This window comes from Chiloscyllium plagiosum, chromosome 25, assembly GCF_004010195.1.
Source record: "Chiloscyllium plagiosum isolate BGI_BamShark_2017 chromosome 25, ASM401019v2, whole genome shotgun sequence".
Lineage (NCBI taxonomy): Eukaryota > Metazoa > Chordata > Chondrichthyes > Orectolobiformes > Hemiscylliidae > Chiloscyllium > Chiloscyllium plagiosum.
Window position 1 is genome coordinate 47,513,118 of NC_057734.1, and position 14,830 is coordinate 47,527,947.

A 14,830-nucleotide genomic window follows, 5' to 3' on the forward strand; every position below is an offset into this window, starting at 1 on the left:
AGCTCCACGGCCACAACCAACTTAATTCCATTGATAAGAAATCAAAGAAACTGAGAAATCCACTCATTCTCTCCTATTACTTTCAATGCTTGATACACTCCTTAATATGCTCCAGGGGTGCCTTTTATGAATGTGTGTGTTTGGGATTAAGGGGAATATAATAATAGGTAAACCCAAAAGGCATCCTAGATGATGTCAGTGACCTAGACCAAATATTTTCTCAATTTCAAGTTAGACAAAGGAACCTGTCACAATATTACCAGATAGTGAGATTTTGTTGATGAAACGCTGCTTATAGCTGACAGAAATTCAACCACCCAGTCCAGGAACCATTGCATTTAACATTTGTGATGATGCTGCTCCTTTAACAAGGTTATGTTGTCTAAATGTTTTTCAGAGGGGTTGTAAAGTCAGAGGCTCCGATATGTCTGGGTTTATCTACTTGCAACTGCTTTTACGTCTTTCTTTTACAAACCCTTGTACAATGAAAGGGGAATGACTGGTTCTCCCAGTTCAGGGTTTAGTTTGGTTTGGTTTTAGCAAGCTGTTTTTGTTTGCAGCTGCTGGTCAGGTTTTAGCTGGGAACCCAGATGAAGGTGCTGGGGAGCTAAAGAAGCAGGTCCATTCTGACCCTCCCTCTCTCTAACATCTCTCCTGTAAGAACCTGTGTTTGATTTTACTTTTTATTTTGCCAAGGGGGTGTTTATGGGGATTTGCAAGTATTTGGAGCAGCATCATTAAGATGCGATAGAGTCGACTGGGTTTTCAAATTATTGAGGGGTTGGGCCAACTGCATCCCTCCTGGAATATCCACTGCACACCTGCTTAAAACAACAAGCAAAGTTCGGGTCTGGGCTAACTTCTTGAAATGTTTTGAGGTGGGGGGGGGGTTCTGGCCTGATCCATAACACATTAAAGTTATGCAACAGGTGACTCTCCAACATAAGGATTGTCAAATGTTAGAAAATCTGTATGTACTTCACAAGTAATCATCTTCCATTCTCAGTAGAAAGGAATGTATTAACCTCAATCTCATTCCAAAGGTTGAAGTTGTTCAGCAACAAAAGGTAAAGGAAAAGTTGGCAACTTTTTTTTTGTTGGGCTTTATAAACGTTTGACGGAACCTAATAAAAAGACACAATCCCCACATGTTGGAATAAAAACAGCTTTCATTCAGTAAACGAAATGGAATTATGTCACTGTTAAGGTCCGGCCAAAATGTTTTCCACTACAATCAAACTGAAAGAACTTACATTCCAAGTGACAACAACGATCAGAAAGAAATGCAGCAACTCAACCATCCACACCACGCAAGAGGATGTATAGTGAGAGATAATGGAAGGAACTGCAACTGAATGGAGATGGATTTCCACACAGCAAGGTAAACAGCTGCCTACTCCATATTCTAGCTGTACATTAGGGGCTCATGTGCATAGAGACGATCAAAAATGCTCAACCTCCACATCTTCCAAAGAAGCTTCTCCATGGACAATGAATATGTACACCAATACCACATCAAGCAAGGATGAATCTGCAGGGAACCCAATTGAGGGAATCAACAAGGGAGGTTTATCTCTTGCCGAGGGGCAAGAGATAAAAGCAAAATGTTGAAGAGACTGTGTTAATAAGTCAACCTGTTTCAGCACAGATCTACAGGTGGGAAAAGAACACCGACCACTGACACAAATTGAAGGTGGGTGCATACAACTCCACAGGAGACCCCCCCTAAAACGTGGTGAACAATGTGTAAATATTCAAGATACCGCAAAGGGGAAAACACCACCTGCTCCAGCAGGGACCACACTGACAGCTTTAAAGAATAAACAGACACTACCAAAGACCTCTGGAAAAGACCCTCCATTTCAATCGTGAATGACAGACCTCAGACTGTCAGGATGACTCGTGAAAGTTAATTACATTCTACCCAACAAACTCGCATTCTTCCCACTCCAAAGGTAAGACTTGGCAGAGAATTGGGAAACATGCTGGATAGCTTAATTTGTAAAGTCGAAAACCTGCCGGGGGAAATGTTGTAGTGATAAATGTAAGCATATTAACAATATGTATAACATGTATAACAATAATAGCATGAGGTAAAAAGACTTGCTGGGAGATGTTATATACCGGTCAGACCACATTAATAAGGAGGTAGTATAGTAGCATGGGTAGAGGATTGGGTACTTAATAGGACACAGAGAGTGGGGATAAAGGTGCACTTTCAGGATGGCAACCTGTAACTAATGATGTGCCACAGACATCAGTTCCGGGGCCACATTTATTCACAAGTAATAAGGATGGCACAGAGAGTATGCAGAGGGATATATAGACAGGTTAACTCAGTGAGCAAAACTTTGGCCGATTGAATATAGTGTGGGGAAATGTGTGGTTATGCATTTTGGCAGGAAGACGAGAATAGCTGAATATTATTTAAATGAAGAAGGACTGCAGAAAGCTACAGGACAGAGGGAAATCCTCATTCATGAATCACAAGAAGCTAGTATCCAAGTTCAGCACATTACAGGGAAAGCAAATGGAACGTTGGTCCTTATTTCAAGGACAATGGAATGTAAAAATGAAGAGGTTTGCTAAAACTACACAAAGCACTAGCCAGACCCTAGCTGAATGCTGTGAACGGTTTTGGGCCTCTTATCTAAGGAAACACATATTGACATTGGAGACAATCCAAAGCAGGTTCAAGAGGTTGTTAACAGGTATGGAGGAAATGTGTTATGAGGAGAGTTTGAGTAAGTCACTTTGGAATATAGAAGAATTAGAGGTGACCTTATTTAAACATACATGATTCTTAAGGCTCTTGACAGGGTAAATGTGTAAAAGGTGTTTCCTCTTGTGGGAGCATCTTGAACCAGAAGGCCTAATCTCAGAATAAAGGGTCACCCATTTAAGACAAAGCTGCGGAGGAATTTCTTCTGTCATTGGGGAGCGAATCTGCAGACTTCTTTACCAGAGGCCTGTCAAGGCTAACTCATGAAGCATATTCAAGGCTGACATAGATACATTCCATTCCCCTTGAAATAAGGACTAATGTTCCATTTGTTTTCCCTGTAATGTGCTGAACTTGGATACTTTTTTTTGTGATTCATGAATGAGGATCAGCAAGGGAATTGAAGGCAGTGGAAAATGGATTATCAAATCAGCCATGATCTCATAGAATGGCAGAGCAGACTCAATGGCTGAATGGCCTCCTTCTGTTTTTATGTCTCATGGTCTTATGGTAAGGGTCTGAAAGGGTTACTACTCGATTACGTGAATTAAACATTGCCCATTGTGGTAATGCCATAGTCACTTGAGTTGAGTGAAGGAGCTGGTGGGAGACAGACCAGAGGACCCAACAGTCTCTGGGGTAATATGGGTCACAATCATGTAACCTCTAAATAGTTGCAACAATACAATAAATTTCATCTTGTTGATGTGGAGATGCCAGTATTACACGGGGCTGGACAAAGTCAGAAGTCACACAGCACCAGGTGACATCAGCTGAGGAAAGAGCTGCACTCCGAAAGCTTGTGATTTGAAAGGAACCTGTTGGACTATAACCTGGTGCCATGTGACTTCTGACTTCATATTGTTCACACAACAAGACTCTTTTAATTACACCAGAAAGGTGGCCATTCTCGGTCACGCCATACTAATTTGGGCTAGAAGCAACCCCCACACCCAACGCTGGGAAGGAGGTTCCATCTTTACCAATTCGCCTCAGCACACCAGCGACAGGAGCAAGAAAGGATGGAAGGGGAGGTGGCCATTTGGGTTTGAGAGGCTGGAGAGACAGAGATAAAAGCAGTTAGCAATAACATTGGGTATGGTGCGGGTTACCCCCTCTGGGACGCCAGCGCATGCAGTTTAAGTTGCTGGGCTATCCCACCCACTCTGGGTTTCATGGCAACAGGAGTAAAATGGCAACAGGAGTATGATGAGGCCCTTGAGTGACATCAATAGGTTCAAGAGCAGGCAGGTTACCTGATGCCTCAACTACGCTGAGTAAAATGGGAGGCAGGTTCGGGGCTAGTGCATGGGCAGTGAGCATTCAGTGGGAGCCCAGCACGTGCACAACTCTTGGAGGGCAGCCGGAAAATATAAACAATTCTTTCGGATATTGTCGGAAAGCACCACCAAATGTAAATTGGGCAACTGTTACTGAGTTGTCATTGCTTTATGGGTATAACTTTAAAAGTTTTTATTTATGATGGAAAAATGCTGGATGACACGAGAGATTGCAAACATGAGGAAGAGGATTGACATTAGTTAATGTATTTTTTTTTCCCCAATCGATTATTGCTGACTTCATCATGACCAGAGGAATTAGTTGTCTCAAGTAAAATACCAACTTTCATTTGGTGAATAGAAGTTAAAGTCAGGAATAAACAATGGTTAAATTCTTTGATATGCTGGAAACATGAACACATTCAATATTTAGGAAATAATCTATAGAACTTTGAATATACACGGTTAGGCCTCAACTTCTTGTACTTTACCAATCTGTGTGTATCAAAGTATAATTTGTTATTTGGGAAAAAGGATTCAACCAGGATTCTGTTACATCTACAACAGAGAATGGCCCAAAAGGGTTGACGATAATGGGGAGTTTCAAATATATCTCAATTCAAGTCCAATTCTCCCCATGACATGACTTCTTTTGTTAATAAGTAAGAGTTATGTGAGAAAAGACATTTTCGCAAAGTTAGGGTGTGGAATGCACTGCTTGGAAATGACGTGAAGGCAGGTTCAACTGAGGTCTTCCTGGACGGCTATCTGGAGAGGAATGGAAGAAAGGGAATGTACTGTAGCCAACTTTGCAAAAATGACACAAAAATAGGTAGGAAGGCACGTTGTGAGAGAGATGCAAACAGTTTACATAAAGACATTGTTAAGTAAGGTTAGCACATGCAGTATAATGTGGGAAAGTGGGAAGCTATTCAGTTTAGAAATTAAACCAACAATATTATTTAAATGGGAAAAAATACTGCAGAAAGCTGCAACATAAAGAGACTTGAGATGGGGGTGGGCTTGTGCATTAAGCACAGAAAGCTGGCACATAGGGGCAGTAGATAGTCAGAACGGCTCATGGAATGACCACTGTTGTTTCAAAACAGTTGAACTGCAAGGGTAAGGAGGTCTCACTGCAGGTTTAAGGAAAGATTTAATTGGAGGCAGCTCAGAGAAGGTTCACTATGATGATCCCCAGTATGGAGGGATTGGCTTATAAGCAAAGGTTAAACAGGTTGGGACTCTACTCACTGGAGTTTAGAAGAATGGGAGGTGATTTCACTGAAACATATCAGATTCTTCAGGGGCTCGACAGGGTCAACGCTGAGAGGATGTCTCCTGTCATGGGAGTATCTCGGACCAGAGGGTGTGGTCTCAGAATAAAGGGGCACCAGTTAAGACTGAGATGATGAGGAATTTCTTCTCTGAAAAGATTGAGCGTCTTCAGAACTCCTTGCCACAGAGAGCCGTGGAGGCAGAATCCTTTTGTATATTTAAGTGTGGGGTAGATAGATTATTGATCAGGAAGGGGATCAAAGGTTATGGGAAAGGGGCAGGAAAATGAAGGTGAGGGATGTCACATCGGTCATGACCCTACAGAACGGCAGAGCAGGTTCGAGGGTCTGAATGGCCTACTCTGGTACCCATTTCTTGTGCTCTTGTGGTGGGCAGGGATATGGGGGAAATGCAGGAGATTGGCACTGGGTAATAGAACAAGTGCAAGCACGATAGGCTTCTGCGCTGTAACAATGCTGTGACCCTGTGGCCCCCTTCTATCCATGTGGAGCTTTAACCCATCAGTCTCCCACCCCAGTAGCTGGGAGAAACCAGACAAGGTCCTGGCAGAACCACGGCCTACTGAAAATCAAGCAACGAACATAGCCTCTGCCTCTTGTTCCCCAATGCTTGATGTGGATTGAAGCTTTGGGTTCTGGCTCCTCTGTTTAAGAAACGTGCTAAAGGGAGCTGAGATAAATTATTCTGGCTACATTAATCTCTTTTGGTAATGGGACAGGCAACGTTCAGCCAAAACAAACTGCTGGAGAAACTCAGCAGGTTTGGCAGCATCTGAGGAGAGAAAAAAAAAAGAGTTAACGTTTCGAGTGCGGTGACTTTTCATCAAAACTCAGTTCAACCACAGATGCCGCCAGACTGGCTGAGTTTCTCCAGAGGTCTCTGCTCTTGTTTCAGATCTCCAGCATCCACTGTTCTTTGTTTTAATTGAACGTTCAGCCAATACAGATAGCAGGGTTACCTCCATGGCCTAGTCCTTTCAGCAGAGCGATGTAGTCTAACCCCAATACTTGGCTGATGTCAGCAGCGTCTGCAAGAAGCAGCAACTTCTCAGTGGCATCTTGAAACATCAGGTTTCTTCCGTTGAAACCGGCGGAGCTGAATAACTGGAATCGTTGTGACTGCTCCCCGTTTCTCCCAAAGAGATGCTGCAATTAAACACCAGGTTGTTAGGCCTGAAACCTTCCCCAGCACTAACCATATCAGACCAATGAACTTAATTCTGGAAAAGGACTCTTTTCTCTGTCAGGTCTACACTGACTGACCTCTTCCCATTAGCCAACATGTGAACTGTTAACTATCTTTTGCATTTAAGAGATCATTGTATCTTTCCTGAGGGTGAGTGTGACTGTTGGAGCACTTCAATCTTTCCAGGTTGAATGTGTGATTGAATATTCCTCTTTATTTTTAAACTCACAAAAGTTTGCTGCTGTTTCTTTAAATTTGACAGACGCCAAAGAGGACTTAGAAACACAGCTTTCCAAAACAGCCCAGCTGATCGCACTCATGAAGGGATGGGAATTGGGAGATTCAGTTTATCTTCTTCTCCCCTGTCCACAGTACAGCCTAGTCTTTGTTACATGACGGCAGATTAATATACCTGAGCAACAGCAAGAAATTTCCGTGCGATCTTCCTGTAGTTGTGTCTGGTCGCAATGGCATTGCCAGGTCCCCGTCCAAGATGACATTTTCTGAAGTCCTTGAGCTCAGCCTGGGTTCCATCAGGACAAAGCAGTTTGTACTTGGCTGTTTCTGATGCTGAAGTGAAGAAGCAGACAGTTGCTTGTTACAGACTTGGAAAACATTTCATAGGGCTGAGAGAGAATACAACTTTAACACGAGATTCCTTCGTATTATCTCTAAGTGATTTCCTATTTCTCATTTACTGTCAGGTTCTCATGGTCCATGCATTTGGGTAACTAGGTATATGTAACTTGAACCTCCCCTGAGTCCATGTGTGTGTGCATGCATTGTGTCTGCTACTCTGGACTTGAACCAATCACTCAATTTCTACTTTTACTTAGAGTCATAGAATCATACAGATGTACAGCACGAAAACTTACCCTTTTGTCCAACTCGTCCATGTCAACCAGATTTTTTTTTTAGATTCCCGACACTGAGGAAACAGGCCGTTCGGCCCAACAAGCCCACACCGACCCTCCAAAGAGTAACCCACCCAGACCCATTTCCCTCTGACTAACTCACCTAACCTATGGACAATTTAGCACGGCCAATTCACCCTAACCTGCACATCTTTGGACTGTAGGAGGAAACCGGAGCACCCGGAGGAAACCCACGCAGACATGGGGAGAATTTGCAAACTCCACACATACAGTCACTTGAGGCTGGAATCGAACTTGAGACCCTGGTGCTGTGAGGCAGCAGTGCTAACCACTGAGCCACCGTGCCACCCCATGTAGTCCCATTTGCCAGCATTTGGCCCATATCCCTCTAAACCCTTCCTATTCATATACCCATCCAGATGCCTTTTAAATGTTAAAAATCACAGAACACCAGGTTATAGTCCAACAGGTTTATTTGGAAGCACTAGCTTTCGGGGCACTGCTCATTCATCAGGTGGGTATGGAGTAGGACCATAAGACAGAGAATTTATAGCAAAAGATCACAGTGCCATACAACTGAAATGATATACTGAACAAACCAAGATAACCGTGAAGTCTTTCATCCTTTAGAATGGGTTGCAGGTTTCGGTTCATTAATACATAAATCCCAGAACTTCTTTTAAGTCACATTCTCGAGATAACTCTAGGTTTTATTTAAAAAGGTGACAACTCAGTTCAGACAATGCATTAAAGGTGTGAGGTTAGAGTCTGTCTCTATCCCAATCTTGAGTCAGACTGGTTCTACTTCCAAAATGGAATTTACAAAATATTACATGGATTGGTGCCTGCAGATTGTGCATTTTTGAGCAAATAGAATGTATTTGCAAATATAATTCTGCAAATACAAATTCACCCCATAGACTTAGATGTGTGTGTGTGTGCATGAGAGAGAGAGAGAGAGAGTGCGTGTACATGTGAGAGAGTGTGTGTTTGTGTGTGTGCAGGCTTGGTAGAGTGTGTGTGTGAGTGTGATGGCATATAAGCCTATGAGAGGGTGTGTGCATGAATGTGAGTGTCGGGGGTTTATATGTGTGTGGATGAGAAAGGGTTGATGTGAGTCTGTGAGTATGTAAGAGTGTGTGTGTGTGTAAAGTGCAGTGGGGTCACCTGTCGTGTGACATGAACCCAAGGTCCCGGTTGAGGCCATCCCCATGGGTACCGAACTTGGCTATCAGCCTCTGCTCGGCCACTTTGCATTGTTGCCTCTCCCAAAGTCCACTTTGGAAGATGTCCACCCGAAGATCCAAGGCTGAATGTCCCGGACTGCTGAGGTGTTCCCTGACTGAGAGTGAGCACTCCTGTCTGTTGATTGCTGTGTCCATTCATCCGTTGTCGTAGCGTCTGCTCGGTCTCGCCTCAGGGTATCCTTGCCTGCAGTGTATGAGATAGACAACGTTGGCTGAGTCACATGAGTACCTGCCACGTACATGGTGGGTGGTGTCCCCACGTGTAATGGCAGCATCCATGTCGACACTCTGACACGTCTTGCAGTTGTTGCCATGACAGGGTTGTACAGTATTGCGGTTGATGTTGTCCTGAAGGCTGGGCAGTTTGCTGCAAACGATGGTCTGTTTAAGGTTTGGCAGTTGTTTCAAGGTGAGAAGTGGAGGTGTAGGGGAGGTGTTGGTGCGGTGCTCATCCTCATCAATAATGTGTTGCAGGCTGCGAAGAACATGGCGCAGTTTCTCTGCTCCCGGAAGTACTGGACAACGAAGGATACCCTGTCAGTTGCAGCTCATTTTTGTCTCCTAAGGAGGTCCTTACGGTTTCTCACTGCGACACATCAGAACTGGCGATCAATGAGTTGAGCATTATTCCCTGTTCTCATGAAGGCATCAGTGAGCACCTTCAGGAGTCCATCGCGATCCCCCTCATCTGAACAGATCCAGTGTATATGTCAGGCCTGTCCGTAGGGAATGGCTGTTTTAACATGTTTAGGGTGGAAGCTGGAGAAGTGCAGCATCGTGAGGTTATCCGTGGGCTTGTAGTAGAGTGAGGTACTAAGGTGCCCGTCCTTGATGGAGATGTATGTGTCCAAGAATGAGACAGATTCTAAAGAGTAGTCCACGGTAAGTCTGATGGTGGGATTGAAACTTGTTGATATCACTGTGCAGTTGTTTCAGTGACTGCTCGCATTGGGTCCAGAGGAAGAAAGTGTCATCAATGTACCTGGTGTATAGTGTTAGTTGGCAGTCCTGTGCAGAAAAGAAGTCTTGTTCAAACCTGTGCATGAAGATGGTGGGATATCAGGGTGCAAGTTTGGTCCCCATGGCTGTTCCATGTGTCTGGATGAACAACTGGTTGTCAAAGGTGAAGATGTTATGATCGAGGATAAAGCGGATGAGTTGTAGGATGGTGTTCGGAGATTGGCAGTTGTTGGTGTTGAGTGCTGAGGCTGTTGCCACGATGCCATCCTTGTGGGGGATGCTGGTGTAGAGTGCGGAAACGTCCATTGTGACGAGGAATGTTCCCGGTTCGACTGGGTGCTGAGTTTCTGTAGGAAATCTGTAGTGTCACAACAGAAGCTGGGGGTCCCCTGTACAATGGGTTTCAAGGTGCCCTCGACATAGCCAGAGAGGTTCTCACACAGGGTCCCATTGCCTGATACGATGGGACGTCCTGGTGTATTGGCTTTGTGTATTTTTGAAAGGCAGTAGAAGTTGCCTATGTGAGAAGTACGTGGGATGAGGGCGTGTAGGGAACTCTGAAGGACTGGACCCAACGTCCTGATCAACGTGTTTAGTTCACGGGTGTGCTGTTTGGTTGGATCGGCAGGCAGTTGCCTGTAATGTTCCCAGTTGTTCAGTTGTCTTTTCACTTGCTTGCAGTAATCTGTTCTATCCTGAATGACGATGGCTCCTCATTTATCTGCTAGTCTGATGACAATGTTGTGATTGATTTTGAGAGCATGGATGGCGTTGCGTTGTGATTGGGTGACTTTGTGGGTACGGCTGATGAATCTGGCATTTACACATTTCCTGATGGTTTGGTCGCTTCTCTGCGGATCTCTCTGATGACTGTCCCAGTTCGTCAGTGGGCTCATTGGGATCACTGCTGACATCTTAGAAGAATTCCCACAATCTCATTCATCTGATGAATTCCTCTGTGCCTGCCACAAGACCAATTGGGGTCCATTTTGGTGATGGGGCAGAGATTGATCCCTCGGCTGAGAACTTCAATCTCTTCCAGTTGAAGGGTGTGGTCCGATAAGTTAACAATTGATTTCCCCGTGGTGATAGCATTTTCAACTGCGGTGCCAGGACATTAGTTAACTGACATTAACTGCCATTTTATATGTGGTAATTGTACCAGCCTCCACCACTTCCTCTGGCAGCTCATTCCAAACACGTACCACCCTCTGCGTGAACAAGTTGCCCCTTAGGTCCCTTTTATATCTTTTTACTCTCACCTTAAACCTATGCCCTCTAGTTTTTGACTCTCCCACCCCAGGGAATATACGTTGTCTATTTACCCTATCCATGCCTCTTATGATTTTATAAACACCTCTGGGGTCAGCCCTTAGCCAGGGAAAACAGCCTCAGCCTGTTCAGCCTCTCTCTATAGCTCAAATCCTCCAATTCTGGCAACATCCTTATAAATCTTTTCTGAACCCTTTCAAGTTTTAAATCCTTCCGATAGCAGGGAGACCAGAAGTGGATGCAGTTTTGCAAAAGTGGCCTAACCAATGTCCTGTACAGCCGCAACATGACCTCCCAACTCCTGTATTCAAGACTCTGACCAATAAAGGAAAGCACACCAAACGCCTTCTTCACTATCCTATCTACCTGCGACTCCACTTTCAAGGAGCTATGAACCTGCACTCCAAGGTGTCTTTGTTCAGCAACACTCCCTAGGACCTTACCATTAAGTGTATACGTCCTGCTTTGATTTGCTTTCCCAAAATGCAGCACCTCACATTTATCTAAATTAAACTCCATCTGCCACTCCTCAACGCAATGGCCCATTTAATCAAGATCCCATTGTACTCTGAGCTAACCTTCTTCGCTGTCCACTACACCTCCTCACAATGGATATCAGTTCGCTTCTAAGCAAGGCCTTTGGCAACAATGGACCTAAAATAACTAATAGCACTGACATCATGGCATTGATGGAACTGGCTGAGGAGTGATGACACTTTACCCCTTAATAAAGCCTCCCACCTTGGCGACACCTCTAACCTGTTCATATTGTTGTGGTGACAGTGTGTTTGCATATCACCAGGTCACAGCTGATCACCCCCACTCCCCCTTCTCCTTTGTTCAATACTTTCACCTCTCGCTCACACTCCTTATTCTTGACTGCCCTCCCGAGTACGACAAGGACGCTGTCACTGAGTTACCTTCGCTACACTCCTGCCTCAGCCACTGCACTGAACAACTTCCCATCCTCAGTGAGTTGAACCTCCAACTCAACTCATCAGATTCTCCCTCTTCTGAGTCTGATGTTCTTGACTTGGCACCCGTCCACTGTCAGCCAGCTGGCTGGGACTGCTCTCACCTGCTTCTACCTTTTTATAGCCAAAGAATCACTTTACAGTGGTTTATTGTCCTGCTCTCCTCTCATGCCATTACCTGAACATCAGCAAAATGAAAGAGTTGATCATTGACTTCAGAAACAAGATGGAGGGGACGCCCCCATCTACATCAATGGTGGAAATGGTCGAGAGCATCAAGTTCCTCAGAGTGACAATCACCAACAATCTGTCCTGGTCCATCCAGGTTGATGCGATGGTCAAGAAAGCACAACAACACCTCTACTTCCTCATTGGCCAAGGAAATTCAGCATGTACCAATTTTTATAGATGCACTGTAGAAAGTATTCGATCCAGATACATCACTATTTGGTATGGCAACTGCACAGTCCAGGACCGTACGAAACTACAGAGAATTGTGAACACAGCCCAGTTCATCACACTAGCCACCCTCCCATTCATTGACTCCATCTACACTTCTCCCTGCCTCGGAAAGGTAGCCAACACCATCACAGACCCCATCCCTCCCTGGTAACCTCTTCCAACCTATTCATATCAGCATCACTTAACATACCAATCAGTCAATTTATATCAACGTCATTTGAGGGATATTTCTGCACATAAATTGGGTTTTATGACTGCACTTCATTGGGTATAAAGATTTTGTGTTGTCCTGAGATGATAGAATAAAACTCCTACAGTTTGGAAACAGGCCACTTGACCCAACAAATCCACACCAACCCACCAAAGAGTAACACACCCAGACCCATTCCCCTATCCTATTATTCTACACCCAAATACCCGAGCTACAAATCTTCTCCCAAACTTTGAGTTTCCGTAGTTTGGGAGAAGATTTGTAGCTCGGGTGCTCATTGTTGTGGTTCTGTTCGCCGATCTGGGAATTTGTGTTGCAGATGTTTCATCCCTTGTCGAGGTGACATCCTCAGTGCTTGGGAGCCTCCTGTGAAGCGCTTCTGTGATCATTCCTCCGGCATTTGTAGTGGTTTGAATCTGCCGCTTCCGGTTGTCAGTTCCAGCTGTCCGCTGCAGTGGTCGGTATATTGGGTCCAGGTCGATGTGCTTATTGATTGAATCTGTGGGTGAGTGGACCTGGACCCAATATACCGACCACTGCAACGGACAGTTGGAAGTGACAACTGGAAGCGGCAGATTCTAACTACTATAAATGCCGGAGGAAAGATCACAGAAGCGCTTCACAGGAGGCTCCCAAGCACTGAGGATGTCACCTAGACAGGGGACGAAACGTTTGCAACACAAATTCCCAGCTCGGCGAACAGAACCACAACAGCTATGGAAACTCAATCATTGAGCATTTTGAAGACAGGAATTGATAGGAGTCTGGACACTAGTGACATTAAGGGTTACAGACACCATGAGGGAACGTCTCAGGCCATGGGACTGCTCTGACATTTGAGAGAGGTGACTGGTGGTGGTTTAACCTGAGGGTCAGCACGCCTCAGGTGGGAGGAGAGGTTAAGAAGGAGAGTCCTCCATCATAACGTCAGCTGGTGCGGGAATTGTATCCATCACAAACTAGCTATCCAGCCAACTGAGCTAACCAAAGGTAGGTGATGGATTATAGCATTGGACTGTTACTCCAGAGACCCAGATCATGTTCTGGGGACCTGGATTCAAATCTTGCCATGGTCAAATTTGAATTCAATAAAAATCTGGAATGAAGAGTCTAACGATGACGATGAATCCCTTGTCAATTGTTGGAAATGCCCATCTGGTTCATTAATGTCGTTCAGGGAAGGAATTCTGCCATCCTTACCTGGTCTGGCTGACATGTGACCCCAGACCTACAGCAATGTGGTTGACACTGAACTGCCCTCTGGGCAATTTGGAATGGGCAATCAATACTGGCCTAGCCAACAACACCTACATCCTGTGAATGAAATAAATTAACCTCCAATGAGGGAAAGTAGCATTGAGGTAATGATTAGCCATGATCTAGAATGGTGGCACAAGCTTGATGGGCTGAATAGCCTACATCTCCACCTTTGTTCTTCTCTCTACTTATCATAGGACATTCAATAGACAATAGACAATAGGTGCAGGAGTAGGCCATTCAGCCCTTCGAGCCTGCACCACCATTCAATATAATCATGGCTGATCATTCCTAATCAGTATCCTGTTCCTGCCTTATCTCCATAACCCTTGATTCCACTATCCTTGAGAGCTCTATCCAACTCTTTCTTAAATGAATCCAGAGACTGGGCCTCCACTGCCCTCTGGGGCAGAGCATTCCACACAGCCACCACTCTCTGGATGAAGAAGCTTCTCCTCATCTCTGTCCTAAATGGTCTACCCCGTATTTTTAAGCTGTGTCCTCTGTTTCGGCACTCACCCCACAGCGGAAACATGTTGCCTGCCGCCAGAGTGTCCAATCCTTTGATCATCTTATATGTCTCAACCAGATCCCCTCTCAGTCTTCTAAACTCAAGGGTACACAAGCCCAGTCGCTCCAGTCTTTCAGTGTAAGGTAATCCCGCCATTCCAGGAATTGACCTCGTGAACCTACGCTGCATTCCCTCAATAGCCAGAATGTCTCTCCTCAAATTTGGAGACCAGAACTGCACACAGTACTCCAGGTGTGGTCTCACCAGGGCCCTGTACAGCTGCAGAAGGACCTCTTTGCTTCTATACTCAATCCCTCTTGTTATGAAGGCCAGCATGCTATTAGCCTTCTTCACTACCTGCTGTACCTGCATGCTTACCTTCATTGAGTGGTGTACAAGAACCCCCAGATCTCTCTGTACTGCCCCTTTACCTAAATTGATTCCACTTAGGTGGTAATCTGCCTTCCTGTTCTTGCCACCAAAGTGGATAAACAGTCATCCACATTAAACTCCATCTGCCATGCATCTGACCACTCACCTAACCTGTCAAGGTCACCCTATAATCTCCTAACATC

At 44.9% G+C, this 14,830-nt stretch overlaps 1 protein-coding gene across 1 annotated transcript in view; it reads right to left on the reverse strand.

The window, feature by feature from the left end:
• Positions 1 to 6,233: 6,233 nt before the first annotated feature.
• LOC122562427 (saxiphilin-like) overlaps positions 6,234 to 14,830 on the reverse strand; it is a 15,928-nt gene continuing 7,331 nt past the window's right edge. The window contains exons 3-4 of the mRNA XM_043715283.1: positions 6,899 to 7,056; positions 6,234 to 6,446 (exon numbers count right to left, since the gene is read on the reverse strand). Of these exons, the coding sequence (XP_043571218.1) occupies positions 6,234 to 6,446; positions 6,899 to 7,056 (371 nt within the window). The remainder of the gene's footprint in view (positions 6,447 to 6,898; positions 7,057 to 14,830) is intronic.